This window comes from Hippopotamus amphibius, chromosome 2, assembly GCF_030028045.1.
Source record: "Hippopotamus amphibius kiboko isolate mHipAmp2 chromosome 2, mHipAmp2.hap2, whole genome shotgun sequence".
Lineage (NCBI taxonomy): Eukaryota > Metazoa > Chordata > Mammalia > Artiodactyla > Hippopotamidae > Hippopotamus > Hippopotamus amphibius.
This window is the reverse complement of record NC_080187.1, coordinates 94,226,422-94,247,540: the sequence shown is the minus strand read 5'-3', so window position 1 is coordinate 94,247,540 and position 21,119 is coordinate 94,226,422. Positions and strand designations below refer to the sequence as shown.

General features: G+C 37.7%; 1 protein-coding gene across 1 annotated transcript in view; it reads right to left on the bottom strand.

Moving 5' to 3' along the window:
- Window positions 1-21,119, bottom strand: part of PTPRD (protein tyrosine phosphatase receptor type D) — a 397,884-nt gene that overhangs the window by 105,216 nt on the left and 271,549 nt on the right. The window contains exons 24-26 of the mRNA XM_057723096.1: window positions 19,059-19,171; window positions 2,128-2,169; window positions 1,526-1,623 (exon numbers count right to left, since the gene is read on the bottom strand). Coding sequence (XP_057579079.1) covers window positions 1,526-1,623; window positions 2,128-2,169; window positions 19,059-19,171 — 253 coding nt within the window. The remainder of the gene's footprint in view (window positions 1-1,525; window positions 1,624-2,127; window positions 2,170-19,058; window positions 19,172-21,119) is intronic.

Sequence of the window (21,119 nt, the reverse complement as noted above, 5' to 3'; positions counted from 1 at the left end):
AAACCAAGGGAGGTAACAAGGATGGGTTTTACAACTCCCATTAAGTAAATCAGTAGAAACTCTTTATGGTAGAGTTTGAACTGTTGCAAACAGTTTTGTTATTTGGCACAATTACAAGATTTTAGTTGGACATTTTAATCTTATGCTAAGTTAAACTTGATCTAAAAGATCAATGATTGTTTAGTTATAAATAATCCATGAATTGGTTTCACTATGGTTCCTATTTCTGAGGAATACCATAAAGATCCACTTTCACAATGTTCTGCTTGATAAATAGCCCAGTATCCAAATACCCACACATATACAGCAATTTTCTAATTCATTTTCATCAAGGATTCACACAAAACCTTTAAAGATCCTGAAAATTTAAGATACCATTAAGTTCACCATTGCTTCAAAACTAGGCAGCTTTCTGGGAACATATTACTATCTTAATATTAGCTCTAATATTATTTTAGACTGAATGGTAAAATCATGTGTATGTGCTTAATAATTACAGTTTTCACGCCGTGTAAAACTGAAAGAGTACTGGGAAATCTGCTTATTCCTTGTAATCTTTTTCAGTGAGCCTTCTCACCATAAATCAGTGTATTTGGCCCCCATTTGGGATACTGGTGTTGGGGAAGTTAGTAGCATAGTCTTGCTCAGGCCTCAGAGGCAGAAGGTGGCCTCTGACCGACCTGTGACCCTGTCTGGACTGCACACCTGCTTACACATCTGACAATCGCTGCTAGCAAGTCAAGCGGCGCTTAGGGTAAGAAAGGGAGCGGGTCTTGGAATTTCTTGAGCCCTGGGGACCTGGCCAGTCCCCCGGGGTCTGGAACATTTTGTGACTCACAGGATGAAACCAACAACATTGTTAAAGTAAACCCAGGGCTGCATTTTTGCACGCAAACGAATGATATCAGTTTGCAGCCTGGAATTATGCACAGAAGCCCCCGGAACTCCAATCTGAAGTCTCATGCCTGGGACGCACGCACTGCCGGGGACCCTTCCCCACTGGGGTTCTAGATTGCTGTTCCAGGGACTTGCCAGCACTGCCAGGATCTGGATGCAGGCGCTTCCCCAGTTCCGTGATGTATGAGCCTCTGTCTTTACTATTCTTTCTTAGTATACTGTAATCTTTGCTAGTTCACTAGACTCTCTCTAAGTTCTCAACTGCGTATAGAGTGGTTATTTTGCCAGCGAATCCTACGAACCTTGAAACCGAAAGTAAGGCTTTCGGCAAAACAACTGGAAAGCTTAAAAGTTCAGTATATTCTATGAATTTGAAATCAGGAAAGATAAATCAACCTCATTAAGTAACACCGAACGAATGTAAATAATTCAACACCCTTAAAAGTACAACTGCTACATTAATTATACAGATCCTTTTAAGTTGGCTATTTGTTATAAACTTTTATATCAGATGCTGAATCATATTTAAAGGAAAAAGAACTGATGAAGTTAGTTTTTAGGAATATGGTCAAAAAGAAGAGGGGGTCAATTCTTGAAAACACTGTCAAATATAAACACACTGAATTACCTCATATTCCTGGGAAAACTTCAAGTTGTCATTTGCTTTCAACCTTTCAATGTGGTCTGCAAGTTCCAAGATAGGTATTGGAGGATGGCTAGCCATACCTGTGAAAAGGAAGGAATAAAGACATTTGAAAACACATGAAAATGATGCAAACTATTCCAAAATATGGAGAATACTATAGTTAGAAATGGCCTGAAAATACGTGAGTAGTAAAGATGTTTAATGTGAGGAGCAGGCAGATAGTTTGGTTACTCAAAGCAGGACATGCTCTGGAAGGATGAATTTTGTAGCCAAATGAAAAGTCACCAAGCATAATCCCCAAACTAACACTCCTAGTGTGAAAGAAAGCGTTATTGTGCTATGAATCAATGCAGTTAGCTAGCGGGGAAAACTGACAGTCAGGCTTGATGTCAACTTCTGCTTTGAGTAATGACTGTTATGTCATTTCAAACTCCTTCTCCTGCACTGTGTGAAATGGAAATTGTGTGGAATTAAATGGTGTAAAGTGAACTAAGAACACAGATACTGAGAAAGACCTAGAAGGGAAAGAGTAGTAGCTTGATAGGAAACATAAAGTGACTTATGCGTAATCAAGGAAAACTAACTTGAAGAATGAAGGTTACCAGGGTAACCGGAATCATCTGAACCTGCAAAGGAAATGATGGTGTAAATAAAATAAAACAGAACGAACTTGTTAAAAAAAAGATGAAATGGATAGTCTGATACACTTTTTAAAAGGACTAATAAAAACGCTGCAGGTTTTTATAGGATTCACTATACATTGTGACTAGATTAAGATTGCTTTAATAATTTCACACATCTGTAGGTGACTGACATTCACATGCATGCACGGACACAAAGAATGACATGCACCACAGCTCACAGACGATAATCACTGATGACAAAATCAGACACCAGCTGAGTTTCAAAAATGTTTCCACTAGTAGCAGATTGTAGCGGTTGGGGTTGCAGCCTTCTCCTGGACATTTATCAGTGGCCACACTGACAGCTTTGTGGTATTTTGCCCCAAGTCCCCATTCTTCAACCCCCAGCAAACCTACAATCCACTTCAGGTGTAAACATCTTTGTCCACTAATGGGAAATGAATGCAGGAAAGGGAGCAAATGGTGAAAGGATGAAGAGGAAAAAGGTGGTGGAAAAAGAAAACAGTGACAGGGGGTGATACATCTTAGTTCAGTCTTCCAGCTGAAGGTATGTTAGATTCATAGATTCTGTGAAAAATAATCCACCACTAATTTTGGTGATTTCTGTATCTTTACAGTGGTTTCTCACTTTTCATATGATTTACATTTTTCTTCTTATTAACTTTTCAAGTGCACCATGAGAGAGCATTGGTGACTCATGTCTTATAGATGCAAATTCCAGCTGACTAGAAAAACTTGAACTAGCATGCCCCGAGGGAAGCCTCTGAAGTAGAAAAAGAATGAGAGAGGGGCTCAAACTGGAAGCCATGGTGACATTCTGCTGTCCCTGGGACTCTTTGGAGGGTGTCAGGCTGTGGTATGGTGACCATTACGTCAACACAACATGTAATTACTTTGTGGGTGTTTTAGATATTGTGCTGTTACTGAAAGTCACCCAATGAGTTCCTTTGTTTCAAATGCCAAATTATCAATGGTTTGGTAAGTTAAGTAAAAAACTATTTTGCTTTTTCCAGATAATCATTTTAGCACCATGCTGTGATAGGTGGTATTTCAGTGTTCATGGCTGTGAAAGTCTGCTTTCAGTTAGCTAAAATCTTAATGGAAGATTCAATAAAAATGAGTCCGCTTGGAAGTAGAAACTTTTGTTGCTGATATGCATTTGGACCTAAATGTTGGAACCCATTTCTGTACTTTTCCCTATAGATGCCAGAATTGAACCCTTTTACACTTTGTGGAAGAAGTAGGTGGGTGACAGTGGTCTAATAATTAAAGTGATCTTATCCAGATGAGGCACCCCCAGTGATGAGAATGGAAATGCAGAGGCACAAGAGACTTTAGGCTTATCTGGAAATGGAATGATGTGGACATCCATTACAGTGCTTTAACAGAGAAAATAATAGAGACAAAGATGTTTAGACCTTTTCGAGCGAATCGTGGGAGAGAGTTATTATCATATATGGACTGAGTGGTGGTTTGGCTAGAGAGGGAGGACACAGAGCCAATCAGGGAGGCGTAGGGGACTGAATTACTGCTCAAAGCTGCAAAAAGTAAAGCCAGTTGGAGATGGGAAAAGTATTAGTATAACAGCAGTAGAAGACCATCATAATCAACCAAAGATGCGATCAACATATTTACTTCTGGCATGCACTGGCACATGGTCTGAAAGTATTACTTTGGAAGCTAATTACAGAGAAATCCAAGCAAACCTGCACTGATCCATTACATTCTAATTCAGGATACGTATATATCACATGCAAGGACATTAAGACATTCAAGAATCATTATTTAAGACTTGACAGTACTGTACCAAAGTTCTAGGACAAGTAAATGGCAGAATGGATGTTTCACAGAAAGGGGAGGAGAGCTTGTGCAAATCTGATGATATAGGCGAGGAAATCCTGGTCTAGTATACTGAATATGAGTTCTACTTCTAGGTCTGCCATCTACTAATAGGGACAAACCTCTTCTTATCAAGCACTGGAATTTCTTTATCTGTAAAATAAAAGTGTGGAACTAGATAAATTCTGGAGTCACTTCCTTCTTGATAACTCATCTCTTCCTCAAGTAGATAGGATTTCTGAGCAGAGAAGGGTCTCATGGATGTAGTTCATATGTAAAGGTTCTGAAAGTAACTATCTCTTCTTTGAGGGGTGGGGAGCATTTACATTCTACAAATGTAAATTTTTACATTCTACAAATTATGTTTCTACAAAACAGAAAATATACGCAGTTAGAATTGTCAACTTGTTGAATTAAGTTTAATACCATTTTCTTTAGCTAACCAAATTATGATCTTGTATCATGTATTAAAAACAAATAAATGTCAACAGAAATTATGCTAATAAACCTGGGATGAAACTCCTCTACCACGAAACTATTTTTTATTGAAGTGTAGTTGATTTGCAGTGTTCTGTTAGTTTGTTAGTTTCTGGTATACAGCACAGTGAGAGATATATATATATTCTTTTTCATATTATTTTCCATTATGGTTTATTACAAGATATTGAATATAGTTCCCTGTGCTATAAAGTAGAACCTTGTTGTTTATTATTTTACATATAGTAGTTTGTATCTGCTAATCACAAACTCCTAATTTACCCCTCCCCCCCTTTCCCCTTTGGTAACCGTAAGTTTGTTTTCTATGTCTGTGAGTCTATTTCTGTTTTCTAAAGAAGTTCACTTGTATCATATTTTATTTTTTATTTTTATTTTTTTTTATTTTTTGGGGGGTACACCAAGTTCAATCATCTGTTTTTATACACATATCCCCGTATTCCCTCCCTTCCTTGACTCCCCCACCCTCGAGTCCCCCCACCCTCCCAGCCCCAGTCCTCTAAGGCATCTTCCATCCTCCAGTTGGACTCCCTTTGTTATACAACAACTTCCCACTGGCTATCTATTTTACAGTTGGTAGTATATATATGTCTGTGCTACTCTCTCGCTTCATCTCAGCTTCCCCTTCACTCCCTGCCCCATCCCAAACCTTGAGTTCTCCAGTCCATTCTCTGTATCTGCGTCCTTGTTCTTGTCACTGAGATCATCAGTACCATTTTTAGATTCCGTATATGTGAGTTAGCATACAATATTTGTCTTTCTCTTTCTGACTTCACTCTGTATGACAGACTCTGGGTCTATTCACCTCATGACATATAGCTCCATCTCATCCCTTTTTATAGCTGAGTAATATTCCATTGTATATATATGCCACATCTTCTTTATCCATTCATTTGTTGATGGGCCTTTAGGTTGCTTCCATGTCCTGGCTATTGTAAATAGTGCTGCAATAAACATTATGGTACAAGTTTCTTTTGGGATTATGGTTTTCTCTGGGTATATGCCCAGTAATGGGATTACTGGATCATATGGGAGTTCTATTTGTAGTTTTTTAAGGAACCTCCAAATTGTTTTCCATAGTGGCTGTACCAACTTACAGTCCCACCAACAGTGCAGGAGAGTTCCCTCTTCTCCACACCCTCTCCAACAATTGTTGTTTCCAGATTTTGTGATGATGGCCATTCTGATTGGTGTGAGGTGATACCTCATTGTGGCTTTGACTTGCATTTCTCTGATGATGAGTGATGTTGAGCATCTTTTCATGTGTTTGTTGGCCATCTGGATGTCTTCTTTGGAGAAGTGTCTATTTAGGTCTTCTGCCCATTTGTGGATTGGGTTATTTGCTTTTTTGGTATGAAGCTGCATGAGCTGCTTGTATATTTTGGAGGTTAATCCTTTGTCCGTTGTTTCATAGGCAATTATTTTTTCCCACTCTGAGGCTTGCCTTTTAGTCTTATGGTTTCTTTTGCTGTGCAAAAGCTTTTAAGTTTCATGAGGTCCCATTTGTTTATTCTTGATTTTATTTCCATGATTCTAGGAGGTGGGTCCAAAAGGATGTTGCTTTGATGGATGTCCTAGAGTGTTCTGCCTATGTTTTCCTCTAGGAGTTTGATAGTGTCTGGCCTTACATGTAGGTCTTGAATCCATTTGGAGTTTATTTTTGTGTATGGTGTTAGGAAGTGTTCTCATTTCATTCTTTGACATGTTGCTGTCCAATTGTCCCAGCACCACTTATTGAAGAGGCTGTCTTTTTTCCATTGTATATTCGTGCCTCCTTTGTCAAAGATGAGGTGCCCATATGTGTTTGGGCTTACTTCTGAGTTCTCTATTCTATTCCATTGATCTTCCTTTCTATTTTTGTGCCAGTACCATACTGTCTTGATCACTATGGCCTTGTAGTATAGTTTGAAGTCAGGAAGCCTGATTCCACCAACTCCATTTTTCCTTCTCAAGATTGCTTTGGCTATTCGGGGTCTTTTGCGTTTCCATACAGATCGTAAGATTTCTTGCTCTAGTTCTGTGAAAAATGTCATTGGTAATTTGATTTAGGATTGCATTGAATCTGTAAATTGCTTTGGGTAGTACAGTCATTTTCACGATGTTGATTCTTCCAATCCAGGAACATGGTATGTCCGTCCATCTGTTTGTGTCGTCTTTGATTTCTTTCATCAATGTCTTAAAGTTTTCTGCATACAGATCTTTTGCCTCCTTAGGCAGGTTTATTCCTAGGTATTTGATTCTTTTTGTTGCAATGGTGAATGGGAGAGTTTCCTTAATTTCTCTTTCTGCTCTTCCATTGTTAGTGTATAGGAATGCAAGAGATTTCTGTGCATTAATTTTGTATCCTGCTACTTTACTAAACTCATCAATTAGTGCTAGCAGTTTTCTGGTAGAGTCTTTAGGGTTTTCTATATATAATATCATGTCATCTGCAAAGAGTGACAATTTTACTTCTTCTTTTCCAATTTGGATTCCTTTGATTTCTTTTTCTTCTCTGATTGCTGTGGCTAAAACTTCCAAAACTATGTTGAATAATAGTGGTGAGAGTGGACACCCTTGTCTTGTTCCTGTTCTTAGAGGGAATTCTTCCAGTTTTTCCCCATTGAGAACGATGTTGGCTTTTGGTTTTTCATATATGGCTTTTATTATGTTGAGGTAATTTCCTTCTATGCCCATTTTCTGGAGAGCTTTTATCATAAATGGATGTTGAACTTTGTCAAAAGCTTTTTCTGCATCTATTGAGATGATCATATGGTTTTTATCCTTCAATTTGTTGACATGATGTATCATGTTGATTGATTTGCGTATATTGAAGAATCCTTGCATCCCAGGGATAAACCCCACTTGATCATGGTGTATGATTTTTTTAATGTGCTGTTGCAGTCTGTTAGCTAGTATTTTGTTGAGGATTTTTGCATCTATATTCATCAGTGATATTGGTCTGTAATTTTCTTTTTTTGTGACATCTTTGCCTGGTTTTGGTATCAGGGTGATGGTGGCCTTGTAGAATAAGTTTGGGAGTGTTCTGCCTTCTGCAATATTTTGGAAGAGTTTGAGGATAGGTGTTAGCTCTTCTCGAAATGTTTGATAGAATTCGCCTGTGAACCCATCTGGTCCTGGGCTTTTGTGTGTTGGGAGATTTTTAATCACTGCCTCAATTTCCATACTTGTGATTGGTCTGTTCATGGTTTCTATTTCTTCCTGGTTCAGTTTTGGAAGATTGTATTTTTCTAAGAATTTATCCATTTCTTCCAGGTTATCCAATTGATTGGCATATAGTTGCTTGTAGTAGTCTCTCATGATCTTTTGAATTTCTGAGGTGTCCGTTGTTACTTCTCCTTTTTCATTTCTAATTCTGTTGATTTGCATCTTCTCCCTTTTTTTCTTGATGAGTCTGGCTAATGGTTTATCAATTTTGTTAATCTTCTCAAAGAACCAGCTTTTAGTTTTATTTATTTTTGCTATTGCTTCCTTCTTTTCTTTTTCATTTATTTCTGCTCTGATCTTTATGATTTCTTTCCTTCTGCTCACTTTGGGGTTTCTTTGTTCTTCTTTCTCTAGTTGTTTTAGGTGTAAGGTTAGGTTGTTTATTCGATCATTTTCTTGTTTCTTAAGGTAGGACTGTATTGCTATAAGCTTCCCTCTTAGAACTGCTTTTGCTGCGTCCCATAGGTTTTGGGTTGTTGTGTTTTCGTTGTCGTTTGTTTCTAGATATTTTTTTATTTCCTCTTTGATTTCTTTAGTGATTCCTTGGTTGTTTAAGAGTGAATTGTTTAGCCTCCATGTGTTTGTATTTTTTGCAGTTTTTTTCCTGTAATTGATATCTAGTCTCATGGTGTTGTGGTCTGAGAAGATGCTTGATATGATTTCAATTTTCTGGAATTTGCCAAGGTTTAATTTGTGACCCAAGATGTGATCTATCCTGGAAAATGTTCTGTGTGCACTTGAGAAGAAAGTGTAGTCTGTCATTTTTGGATGGAATGTCCTATAAATATCAATGAAGTCGAGATGGTCTAATGTGTCATTTAAAGCTTGTGTGTCTTTATTTATTTTCTGCTTGGATGATCTGTCCATTGATGTAAGTGGGGTGTTCAAGTCTCCCACTATTATTGTGTTCCTGTCGATGTCCCCTTTTATAGCTGTTAGCATTTGCCTTATGTATTGAGGTGCTCCTATATTTGGGGCATAGATATTTACCATTGTGATATGTTCTTCTTGAATGGATCCCTTGATCATTATGTAGTGTCCTTCATTGTCTCTTTTAATAGTCTTTACTTTCAAGTCTAATTTGTCTGATATGAGTATTGCTACTCCAGCTTTCTTTGGACTTCCATTTGCATGGAATATCTTTATCCATCCCTTTCCTTTCAGTCTATATGTGTCCCTTGGTCTGAAGTGGGTTTCTTGTAGGCAGCATATAGAAGGGTCTTGTTTTTGTATCCATTCAGCCAGTCTGTGTCTTTTGGTTGGAGCATTTAATCCATTTACATTTAAAGTGATTATTGACATGTGTGTTCCAATTACCATTTTCTTAATTGTTTTGGGTTTGTATTTGTAGGTGTTTTCCTTTTCTTGTGTTTCCTACTTAGAGAATTTCCTTTAGCACTTGTTGTAAGGCTGGTTTGGTGGTGCTGAATTCTCTTAACTTTTGCTTGTCTGGAAGGCTTTTGATTTTTCCCTCAAATCTGAATGAGCTTCTTTCTGGGTAGAGTATTCTTGGCTGTAGGTTTCTCTCTTTCAGGACTTTCAGTATATCCTGCCATTCCCTTCTGGCCTGCAGAGTTTCTGTAGAAAAGTCAGCTGTTATCCTTATGGGTTTTCCCTTATATGTTGTTTGTTGCTTTTCTCTTGCTGCTTTTAATATTTTTTCTTTGTGTTTAATTGACGTTAGTTTGATTAATATGTGCCTTGGTGTATTTCTCCTTGGGTTTATTCTGTATGGGACTCTCTGTGCTTCTTGGACTTGGTGAATTATTTCCTTTCCCATGTTGGGGAAGTTTTCCACTATAACCTCTTCAAATATTTTCTCAGACCCTTTCCTTTTTTCTTCTTCTTCTGGGATGCCTATAATTCGAAAGTTGGTACGTTTAATGTTATCACTGAGGTCTCTGAGACTGTCTTCTATTCTTTTTATTCTTTTTTCTTTTTCCTGCTCTGTGGCGTTTATTTCCCCCATTCTATGTTCCAACTCACTTATTCGTTCTTCTGCCTCAGTCATTCTGCTGGTTATAGCATCTAGAGTATTTTTAATTTCAGTTATTTTGTTATCCATTGCTGTTTGTTTTTCTGAGTTCTTATGAACTGTTTCTTGTACTTTCTCTATTTTGTTATCGAGATTTTGCATCATTTTTACTATCATTGCTCTAAATTCTTTTTCAGGCATTTTTCCTATTTCCTCCTCATTTATTTGGTCTTGTGGGTTTTTTTTCCTGCTCCTTTGCCTGCATGGTGTTTCTTTGTTTCCTCATGGTTGTCCAAACTTTTGGGGTTGCTTGTCCTGGTGATAGAGGTGTTTATAGAAGACTGTCCAAGCCTCAGACTAATGTCTTCAGCAGAGATTATGGTGTCATCACCACTGGAGTTGACAACAGGAAATGCAGTGTCTGCCATGTGTTGGAATAAGATGCGCTGAGCTGAGGGTTTGAGGACCAGCAGGTCCACAGGTTACAACCTGCATCAGACTCACATGAGAATAGGACTGAGGTTTGAGTCAGCACCTGGGTTTCACAGAGGTTGAGACTGCCTCTCCCATTCCTCTTGATCAACCACTTGATCCCAGTCACTTTTGACTCTGCGGACACCAATTTGTGGATGTTCAGAAACTCTGTTTCGCTGCCCCAAGCCTCAGTCTACTGACTTTCTGCTCTCCTGTATCATATTTTAGATTCCATGTATCAGTAATACATTTGTCTTTCTCTGACTTCCCTTAGTATGATAATCTCTAGGTCCATCCATGTTGCTACAAATGGTATTATTTCATTCTTTTTTATGGCTGAGTAGTATTCCATTGTGTGTGTGTGTGTGTATACACATATATACATGCAACATCTTCTTTATCCATTCAGATGGACATTGAGGCTGCTTCCATGTCTTGGCTGTTGTAAATAGTGTTGCTATGAGCATTGGTGTGCATGTGTCTTTCCAAATTAGAGTTTTCTCTGGCTATATTCCCAGGAGTGGCATTGCTAGATCCTAGGGTAACTCTATTTTTAGTTTTTTTTAAGGAACCTCCATCCTGTTGTCCACAGTGGCTGCACCAATTTACATTCCCTCCAACACTGTAGGAGGATTCCCTTTTCTCTACATTCTCTCCAGCATCTATTACTTAACATGAAACTCTAGCTCATCAGAAAACAGTTACCAAGGATCTATTGCAAAATACTGTTACATAATTCTCCCAAAACTTCTCCATTGTCCCACCTGGAAAAAAAAAATTACAGGACGTAATTAAGCATGTTAGAATCTGAATGAAAAAGCACCACTAAGAAGACTATGAATTTGACCTTGCTATGCTATCTTTTCAATCTTTTGTCTGGCAACCTGGCCATTGCTCACAGCCTGAGCATTTTGATTAGGACAGTGTTTTCACAATAGCATCATTTGAGGTGCTTTAAAATTCCTTCTTTCCAGCCTGCACGCCTGATCAATTAACTCAGAATATTTGGGTATGGGAGCCAGACACTGACATTTTTAAAGTTCCCCAGTAATGAGTCTCAGTCCTTTAGGAATTTCTGATGGGGAGGGACTTTATTTTTTTCATTCAAAAATCACATCAGAGTTTATGAGAATGAGATCAGCTTTCTCCTGGTGATACCCTTGAATCTGCTCTAAGTCTCCATTAGCAAGCGTTAGTGCTTTAGCTATTATTAGCAGCAAAGAACTTGAAGTGCAGCTCACAGCTGATAAGGACTTGCTAGGGTCACGACCTCATCAGTTTAAAGCTACAAATGCACAACATACATGCATTTTAAAGGCACACATTGAATCTGAGCAGAGTTTTCATTTTGAAGTTAAGATATCCACAATATACACTGTCAACATGAAAAATGACAGATGTAGTCACCGAAATCTGCTTTAGGTTAGAGGAAAAAACGTGATGACTACTTTTAATAAGGTACCTACTTGTGACAGTAACTGCATGGTGGCTTCCTTATATGACATAAAACTTTAAAATCATGGCATTTTAAGCTGAGAGGTGCCTTAGAGATTAACTTAGTCCAGCATTTTCATTTTATACAAGAGGGCTCTGAAGTCTAGAAAAGTTAAGTGGCTTGTATAGTTTAGCCCATCTAGTAAATAACAAACTCTTAAGTGGGTTTGGCATCTTTCTAATGTTTTATTTCTAGAATGGAAGTTATGATCTTCTAAAGCAGGGGGCAAGGTTTCCAGTGACTAAAGGGACCCGGTCGGTTAGGTAAAAACTTAAAGATAACCAGGTATTGAATAGTAAACACTTTTACGAGAAATGTATTCCTCCCCATTTTTGTGCAACGAGGAACCTCCCAGGGCTATCTTTCATTTCCCTACTTTTTTTTTTTTTTTTTTTTTTTTTTCATTTCCCTACTTTTAACGGCGTCTCAGGAAAGAGAAATATTTCTCTATTTAAAAAAAATAATAATAATAAGCTTGAGATGAATGGCAACTGATATTCTGTCTCAATGTCAGGGTCATCCTTAGGGCTGGGGTAGACTGTGGAGAACTTCTAGAAGAGTGCAAAGCTCTAGCAAATATCTTCCAAGCGGTACTACAGAGCCAAGAGGGTGAGGCTTCTCAGGTTTTCAATAGCAACTGAAAACCCAGATAATTATGTGACTTTCCTCTGTTTTCACTATTGACTCAAAATTTTGTTGAAATCCAGTAGGGGGTCAAAGAAAAGACCTTTGGAGGCCACATTTGGCTAACAAGATAGTGGCCTCTGTTTTAAAACAGCAAAATGTTCCTTTCGTGTGTGAATTAAAATCAAGTAAGGTTGAGAGTGATAGGCTCCCATGTTTGTGCCCACAAAGCACTGGGAGACACACTGAGTATTGTGTGTGGGACGGGACAAGGTATACTTTCTCGCGCCATTCACCCTCTGTGGGTTAATCTATCTTCTCCTCCCCTGTTGCATCAATTCCACCAGTTAGGAAAATGAAGCTCAGAGGGGTAAAAGGACTTGATCAAGGTCATCATTATTAGTAAAACTATGGCTATGTGGGGGATTTGATCCCAGACCTTGTCAATTCTCATTTAGGGAACTTCTCATTATGCCATGCTGTCTTCTTAAATCATTGAACACCTCTGGGAGAGTGATGCTATGTATATAAATATGGGCTTGTGAAACTGTCTGGGCTATTTATGCAGTAACAAGGTAACAAATGATCCTCAGTTTGAGAAGAATGTGTCAATCATGTGCTAGCTTCATTTAGAAGGTATGCCTGTGTGGGTGGTGGGGAACAGGTAAAGGCCACTCATATACACACCTGAATTTTTTAGTTACTTCTTACCAAAACATTGTGAGCTTCCATGAAAATATTTTGAATGTATACCTTTAGTTCATGTTAAAAACTGTATTGCTAGTTGGCAGAATTTGTTTTTAAAAAAAAAAAAAACCCTAATTTACCACGTTTTGCTTTTCAAATGTTTTATTTTACTACGTCAGTAATCTAACCAACAGTATGTTTCAAATGACTTTTTTATCTACACAGAAATGTTTATCAAATACTTGCCATATTTTTTAGCCTTGCATGAAATGCCAATAGGCACTTTACACCGTTATGACAGTTAAGTGGAGGTTTTGAGGTCACTAAGGGTGGTGGAACATCTTTTAGATGCTTTTTCCTGGTAACATTATGTGTGATGATGCAGTAATACTCTCTTCATGGCTCTCCTTTCCAACAAATTGTGATAAAGGCTGAAGAACAGGTTGTGGTCATGGAACAGGGAGAAGTTAATTTCTTCATCAAATCAAAAGTATACCTACCTGACTTAATAAATCACAGCAACTTAGTTTATAAAATATTTGGCAGCTTTTAACATAATTATGCACTACTTAGCATAACCTGAATAACTACAGATAGTCTATGTTTACAATTTGCCTCACAAATGAATAGTGAATTAAAGACAAAAGAGAACGTTGATTTGTAAGGTATCATTGCTTCTTGGTACAACAATAATGACAGTTTGACTTAATCCATGACTAGGATCATCATGAAGGCATAGATACCACAAGATTGCTTTCTCAGGTAAGCACTAAATGGCATAATTAAAAATCATTTTTACGTGGGATTTCTCAAACTGAAGAATTTGAACAAACTGTGTTTCTTTATATCAGAAATATACCCTTTAGATTCAATGAGCTGGTGTTGCTGAAATAGAACATAAAAAGAACACATCTGGTGTTCTTAATCTAGATCATATGCCTAAATTTCCTACAATACAAAGTATGAATATAAGGATATATATTGTATATAAAGATGGATCTTGTTAGTACTGATCCAATTAATACTACTAATGCATCAAAAGAGATGCCTCAGGAGCTTTCAAAATCATTCCGTTGCTGTGCAGACATTTTTGCTGCTGATACTGCTATTTCTGATACGTTAACTTTTTATGAATTTGTTTTTGTTTTTCACAGCCTATCAATCACCTACCATCCAAACTTGCTCCAGGGCAAAACATATTAAGGTCCTCCACAAAACAAAAATGAGGCTTTTATGATGTAACATCTGAGCATCAAATTTTTAATCTCTTTTCCTAAAAGGTGCAAGTACAAACACTAGAGTTTTGTTTTTGTCTGAAAAAAATAATTTTTTTTTGGTGAGGGAAGGGAGGATTCTGAGTAAGGGGTGCAGATACTGGAAGAAAGAATTTTGCAGGAAAAAAAAATTCTAAAATCTTTGGACCAACCAAAGTGGGTTGGTCTGGAGGGAGAAGTTTACAGGCACTGAGAAAGGTGACTAGTGTACCATACGATGCTATTAGCTATATGTTCCTTTACACCTTTTTTTTTAATACTAGAAAAAAAGCTTTTTTCTTTAAGATGCTGAACTTCTATATTTGCTTTGTTGGAAAAAGTAGTAACAGGAACACATATCAGTCATTTCTTTGGTTTTCTTATAAATCACCATCTTTTGACAATATTGTATTTGTCTTAGTCATTTTGTCCAATTCTAGAGGCCACAGACCAGAGGGGCTACTCGGTACGTAGAGACTTTTTACAATATTTCAAAAATATCTGTAATTTGCAGTCTCTCTCGAGATGGTAAATGTGCCTGCTCTAGGACTCTGCCATCACACTTCCCCGTGTCTATCATTCAGAAATAACAACACTGATGTGAAAAGATCTGGGCTCAGTACTGCTCATGACAGAGTTATTTGTAAGAGCAAAATACAGGAAATAACTTAGCCTCCATTAATAAGGATTGAGCTAATACATATTATAACATCTGTAGACCAGAATATCATCAATACTATCAGCTGTTAAAAGGGAAATAAAACCTAATACACTAACTTGGAAAAAGGTCTATTTATATGTAGTTAAATGTTAAGACAGGAAATTTCATGTATATGCATCTGTCTATCTATACACCTGCTATATATATTATCATTTAAACAACTGTATATACATATAAAGAATTCTGGAAGGATATGCATGGAATTCTATATGGTAGATATTTCTGGAGGGTTACACTGGAGTAATTATAGGAAATTGTTTACATTTTTCTTTTAAATATGTCAAAAGAAGAAAAATAAGTGGTTAGATGAAGAGTAATGTTTCTTTTCTAAAAGTGTTTTTTTTGCCTTTCACAACTCATGAAAATTTTCAAACACACACAAAATTTAAATATGATGCACAACTATATAGCCATAACCTCTATAACAACTGTTAACAAGCTTATTTTGTATTTAAAAAATTTTCCTCAATAAACATGGGCTACTTTTGTAATTAAGAAATACTGATGGGGAGGATTATACAATGACTGGGAAAATTTTTTTAAAGAAAAAAAGAAAACCTTTCCTTCCAACCTTGGCTAACAGGCACAGTTCACTTTTGTTTAACATGTAACTCATCTCTCAGCCATCCTAACACACACCTAGTTACCACTGTCCACAAAGATGTGTAAGGCTTAATAGAGGTTTCATTAAAAGCATCTCTTATAAGTGCATATTTTCTTCCCTTCCTCCACAGATCTTAAAGACTTGTAAAAAAAAAAAAATGACGAGCAGTTAATAATTCTAGAAAATTCTTCTACATCTCCTCTCTCATTTACTCATTTTGTCCATTTTGTTCCATTAGCCACTTGAGGTGAAGTCTCACCTTAGCTAAATGATTCCTTCTTATATACCTAGCTTTCCGGTTTACATTTCTAAGTCATTGGTGACACCGCAATGCTACTTCAGTTGACATATTCCACACCAGTTCTGACTGTCCCCACACACCAAGAATTGATGACTCGCTGTTGTAAACCATATTCTCTTAAGAGATGAGGTGGTTCAGGTTCTCACAAATACAAACTAGCTGTATATTGCCATCTGAACCTTAACAGACAGATAAATATATTCGTGGGAAAATATCTACGAGCATAGGTATCTGCTCTTAATTGGGAAAGCATGAGCCTTCCTTGTCCTGTTCAGATGCTTTAATACAGTGTTTCACAAACAGAGGGACTTGGTTATCACCCAAAATTTGGTAAGTGTGCTAAAGCAATGTTTCTCTCCACATCCCACAATCTCACAAAGATGGTTATTGTGAAAAGAACAGATTTCTGTGTCTGCACTCTGTGCCTTAGCTGAGTAGCAGGAGACAAAATTCTGACCTTTTCCTTTCCCTCACCCATAGACAGATGTGTTTTTGGCACTGCAATTAAGGAAAGAATTCTTCGAAGTTCTTAATGTCAGAATATTCTATCTATATGAAATTTAAAATGTATGTTTCAATATCTTTTGAATATAAAGCAGAATTTGGGAAGTCTGACTCTTTAAGCCTAGATTCTCCAACAAGAATAAATAACTTAAAATGTAAATATAGTTTTCACTCACAAGATGAATTTTTCTTAAAGGAAAGTAGAACTAAGAATCAGCGAACTAAGCAATATGCTTCCTTTACCTTCTGAAAGACTTACTGAATTTCAAATGATAATGTTAGTTTGACATTTTATCATCCACAACAGACCCATCAGAAGTGGAAATCAATTTGCTTGCATGAACAAGTTCTGTGCTAGGGGCTGGTTATATAAATCACAGGTTTCTGATTTCATTGAAAATCATGGATTGTTAATTCCCTACTTATGCATACCATTAAGAAACACTCAAATTTTTTAATGGTTGTGGATAATTATATACATCAAAGGTATGATGTATATAAAAACACATTTCAGAAAGTGAAGGGTGAATGGTTTTAAAAAAAAAGTAAAAATTAAAATTGTTTCTTGTGCAACACCTAAGAAAGGTGCTTTAGAATAAAAGGATCATTTTATTTCATCATCCAGGAAAGCCCTTGATTATTGTGAATCAGGGAGGAAGAAAGTGCACAACAAGGTTGCTTGGTTAACAATCGCAACTTCTGCTCTTATCCTGTTGGCAAGTAATTAAGGAAATTGATAGAATCCATACTGGAATCCATACTGGCTGAAGCAAATTGTAACATTTCCATGAATTTCACATTGACAGCTGAGCCAATTTTCTTTGTAAACGGATCAGATTTTCAGGACAGCCGGCCACATCCTAGAGCTTGGGAGGCACATAGACTATTTCAACAAATCAAGCTTAAGCAGACTGCTTACCTGAGCCAAAGGGCACAGCATAATGCTGCCTTGGTGCACAGGTGCGCTAGGATCTTGGGACAACTTCTCCTGTTCTATTCTCTTCCTCTACTAAATCACCTCTCTTCTTTTTACTGTTTGCCCACTTTATTCCACTATCCATTTGAGATAAGTCTCATCTTAGTTAAATGACACCTTCTTATATACCTAGGTCCCCATTTTAATTTGGAAAAGCCGTTGATGATACAAGCAGTGCCACTTCATTTGTAACCTCCGTTCTGCTTTCCAGTGACTTAAATAGAATTTAGCTGGTTCTCTCTATATATGTATCTAATATTCCCACATACATTGGGAAAATTAGATTCTTAATAGAATTCTTGAACATGGAAGTGTCTTGGTTGAAGGCACTTACATTTCCCTCCTGCTTGTAGCCACCAGCACTCTGCTAATAATCCTTGCTACACAGTTGCCATTCACATGTTTATGCCTGGAAACATTCTCTGTTGGTGCTGGAGGTGGTGAGGAATAGCACTCCTGCAGCTCTCTTCTTTTGGGGCTACAGTTGCCTCTATACTCAGCCTTTTAAATAAATTCCCATACAGGAGAGTTTTGGCCCCGTGAAAATTTTCTTTTCCCTTTTATGCTGATGAAGGTATACCTTTGCTTTTTAAAGAACAAACCTCATCTGAGATAGAATTTTAGAAAACAACCCACTTCTATGATGACTTGTATAGCCACATTAAAAAATGCCAGGCATTTCTTTTAAATGAATAGTTACTAGTTACTATGACATATCTACACGTAAAATAAAAAATATGCTAAGTACAATAAACAGTATTTTCAAATCAAAGCAATTCACTGCAAATGTGTAGTTTAATAAGTCTGTGGTGTACCATACTGTGAGTAGAATTTCCATCTGACACACACACAAAACTTTCAAACAATTTGGGGTCCAATATTACCATCAAATTTTAATCAAATAGATTTCTTAGATCAGCTCTAATTTTGTCCATTAGCATCAGGTGTTAAGACAGTGCCACTCAGTTTTATGTTTTTAGCTCTCTAGCATTCATTATTTGCCATTCATTTGGCATAAGATTTAGGTGAAAGAAAGCAAAATAGAGCTCGCCTTGTTAACAATACTGTACAAAATGCCCCTCCATAGGAATAATATTTCTCGTCTGTTGAAGCACTTACTGTTCTTTAAGAAACAAGCATATTTTTCTTATCCTCAGTCCCTTAGTGTGTCTCCCCAGTAAGAAACCTAAATTGGTCAGTGAGATGTAGTAAAGGTTATATTTACAAAGATACACATTTTTCCCTCGTTTTGTTTTTCTTCCTCCCTTCTTCTTTCTTTCAGAGTAACACAGACACAAATTAATAGGGAAATAGAGAAAAAAAAAGTATTCTTTCCCAATGAGATGAATGAGGTAACATTCATCCATCCTTCCACTCATTTGCTTTATGAGAAAGTGGATTCTTTCCAGATAGGTGTCATTGAAAATAATCAACTGTGCTCAGCCCATAAAAATGGTAGATATTCTTAAGAGTATAGTTTTTCCAAAATTTGAAGGAAAATTATTTTTTTTGCTTTTTCCCACACCACCTCAGATTCACACAAAGAATGCAATTTCCTTTCAAGACATGTTTTGGTAAGTCTCAATAATAGTAAAGTAAAAGAGGAGGACAATTGTTTGAAATAAAGTGATATATTCACCTCTCAAGGCTCTATCAAGGGGCAATACAGCTTTCAGTAAACACTATGTTATGGGCAAGATGAGTCACGCCTCTTACCTGGTGTTTGGAAATTAAGGCGCCTCAGTTCTACTGGGTCTGTCGGATGGTGTGAAGGGACCTCCTTACTGTTTGGTATGCTGCTCTTTCTAGAGTCGGACTCTGCCCTCTTCCTATAGGGAGGGAATGAAAATTTAAGAGTAAGACAACCAAAGAAACGGAAATATTAAAAAAAAAACAGAGAGTTATTTTTCCCATACCCCCCCCCACCCCGTTTTCCGTTTTAAAACTTGTTAACCTTTGTGACTTTGTTCAGGTTACTTGTTTCTCTCCTGGCCTACAGTGTTTCCTCAGGTCCGACATTTTTAAGTAGGATGATCTCAAAGTCCTTCTTTAGCTCTGGAATTAAATAATTCAGTGATGTTGCCTTTAGGTTTAAGGAGGTGTTGGTGAGATAGGTTTGGAAACTTGTTCAGCTCTTCTCCGTTATGCACTAGTTCTATTTGTGAGGAACAGGATAGAATAATCATACTAACCAACACTAAGATTGTGGTTACCATGGGAAAAAACTCACAGAAACTACTGGGGCTCAAGCCCAACAGCTAAATCTGCCGCCCTCCTTTTCCCTTTAGGATACATAACTGGTGGCTACAGAGTGGACCTGCACTGGCTTTTCCCATAACCAGATAAATATACTAAGTGCATTTCTAACATTTCAAGTTAGCCTAACACCTGGGAGGAGAATCGGGACCACACAAAACCAACATCCCTTTTCTCTTTCACATTCCAACAGTGGGGGCTGTTTATGGTGTCAAGCTAACTATTCTTGCTTAAGGTGTCATAATGTAATTATAATAAATGTCTATTCAAGAAATGTCGGGGTTTTTTCCTAAGATTTTTTTATCCATTTTTTTTCCAAACAAATAATCACAGAGTGGTACCTAGCTATTTCCTTTAAGGTTGAATTAGATTAAAGACTAACTTAACGAATGAAGAAACTTTCAGTGTTTTACTTCAAATACAGACCCCAGCAATATCCAGGCTGGAGTCACAATCCTAGCATCTCACCCCTGCTCAGAGCTAAGGCATTTCTTATTTGGGGAAAGGGTGCAGCGGTGTTTAGGAACTCTGCCTTTCTCGTTTTGTTATGTGGTATAGCTCATTAGTGTTGCTGTGGCAATGGGCTCTCCTTCAGTGCCACCCAGGTCGTTCGATGGTTAGCCAGAGGGCTCCTGTTAAATAGCCTTTCTTTCCATCTCTGCTCATCTGTATAGAATAAAACCAACCAGGGGATGAAGGGAAGATTGATGTGAAGGGAAAGCACACTTGATTTGCTCAAGTGCAATGCCTTCGGCAAAACATCCTCAGTGGAATGAATTTTGGGGGGTGAGTCCTGTTAGACACCTTGCTCTCTCAGAACTTTGGATTAACCTGTCTCAGGATTTTCTGTTTCTACCTAAAAGTGTCAGGTATAGCCTTAGGACAGAGCGTACTGCCAAAGCATACTACCAATCAGAGGAAAGCGTGAATCGGAGGCTTGCCAAAGGTACTGGCAGCTCCAGTTACATAGAGTGGAAAATGAGAAGGAAAAGAAAAGAAGAAATGGAGGGCTGGTTAGAGAGATAGGAGAAGGAAGAGAAAAGGGGGCTAGGAAGACGATGTGAAAGGAGGACATGATCACCACTTTCAGAGCAGAAAATGTCCCTATGTTTATGCTGTGGGTATGTGCCTCACAATACAGAGATACAGTTTACTACTGAAGACGCAGAATCTAAATGGGTTAATGAAACACCACCGAGTGTGGCCAGCCAATCAATCCCACGCGTCACAAACACATGGTTGGTCTTCTCCAAGTAATCCCAGTGGCCCTTCTCAGGTTTCGGTCTTTTCACACAATTTGGCACATTTCTTTACTGATGTGCCAGATCCAATGACTAAAACCTGGATTTTTATCCCTTTTCAAAGTGGCTCTACACCTTTTCTTGCAGGATTATGGAAACCACATGAAGATAGACACATCTGGGCAAGGAGACGCTCACTCTTGCAGGTATTGTGGGACACCCTCCTTATCGTCCTCTGCACGGAGGCCAAGCAGAGGGACAGTGAGACAGAGGGAAAGAA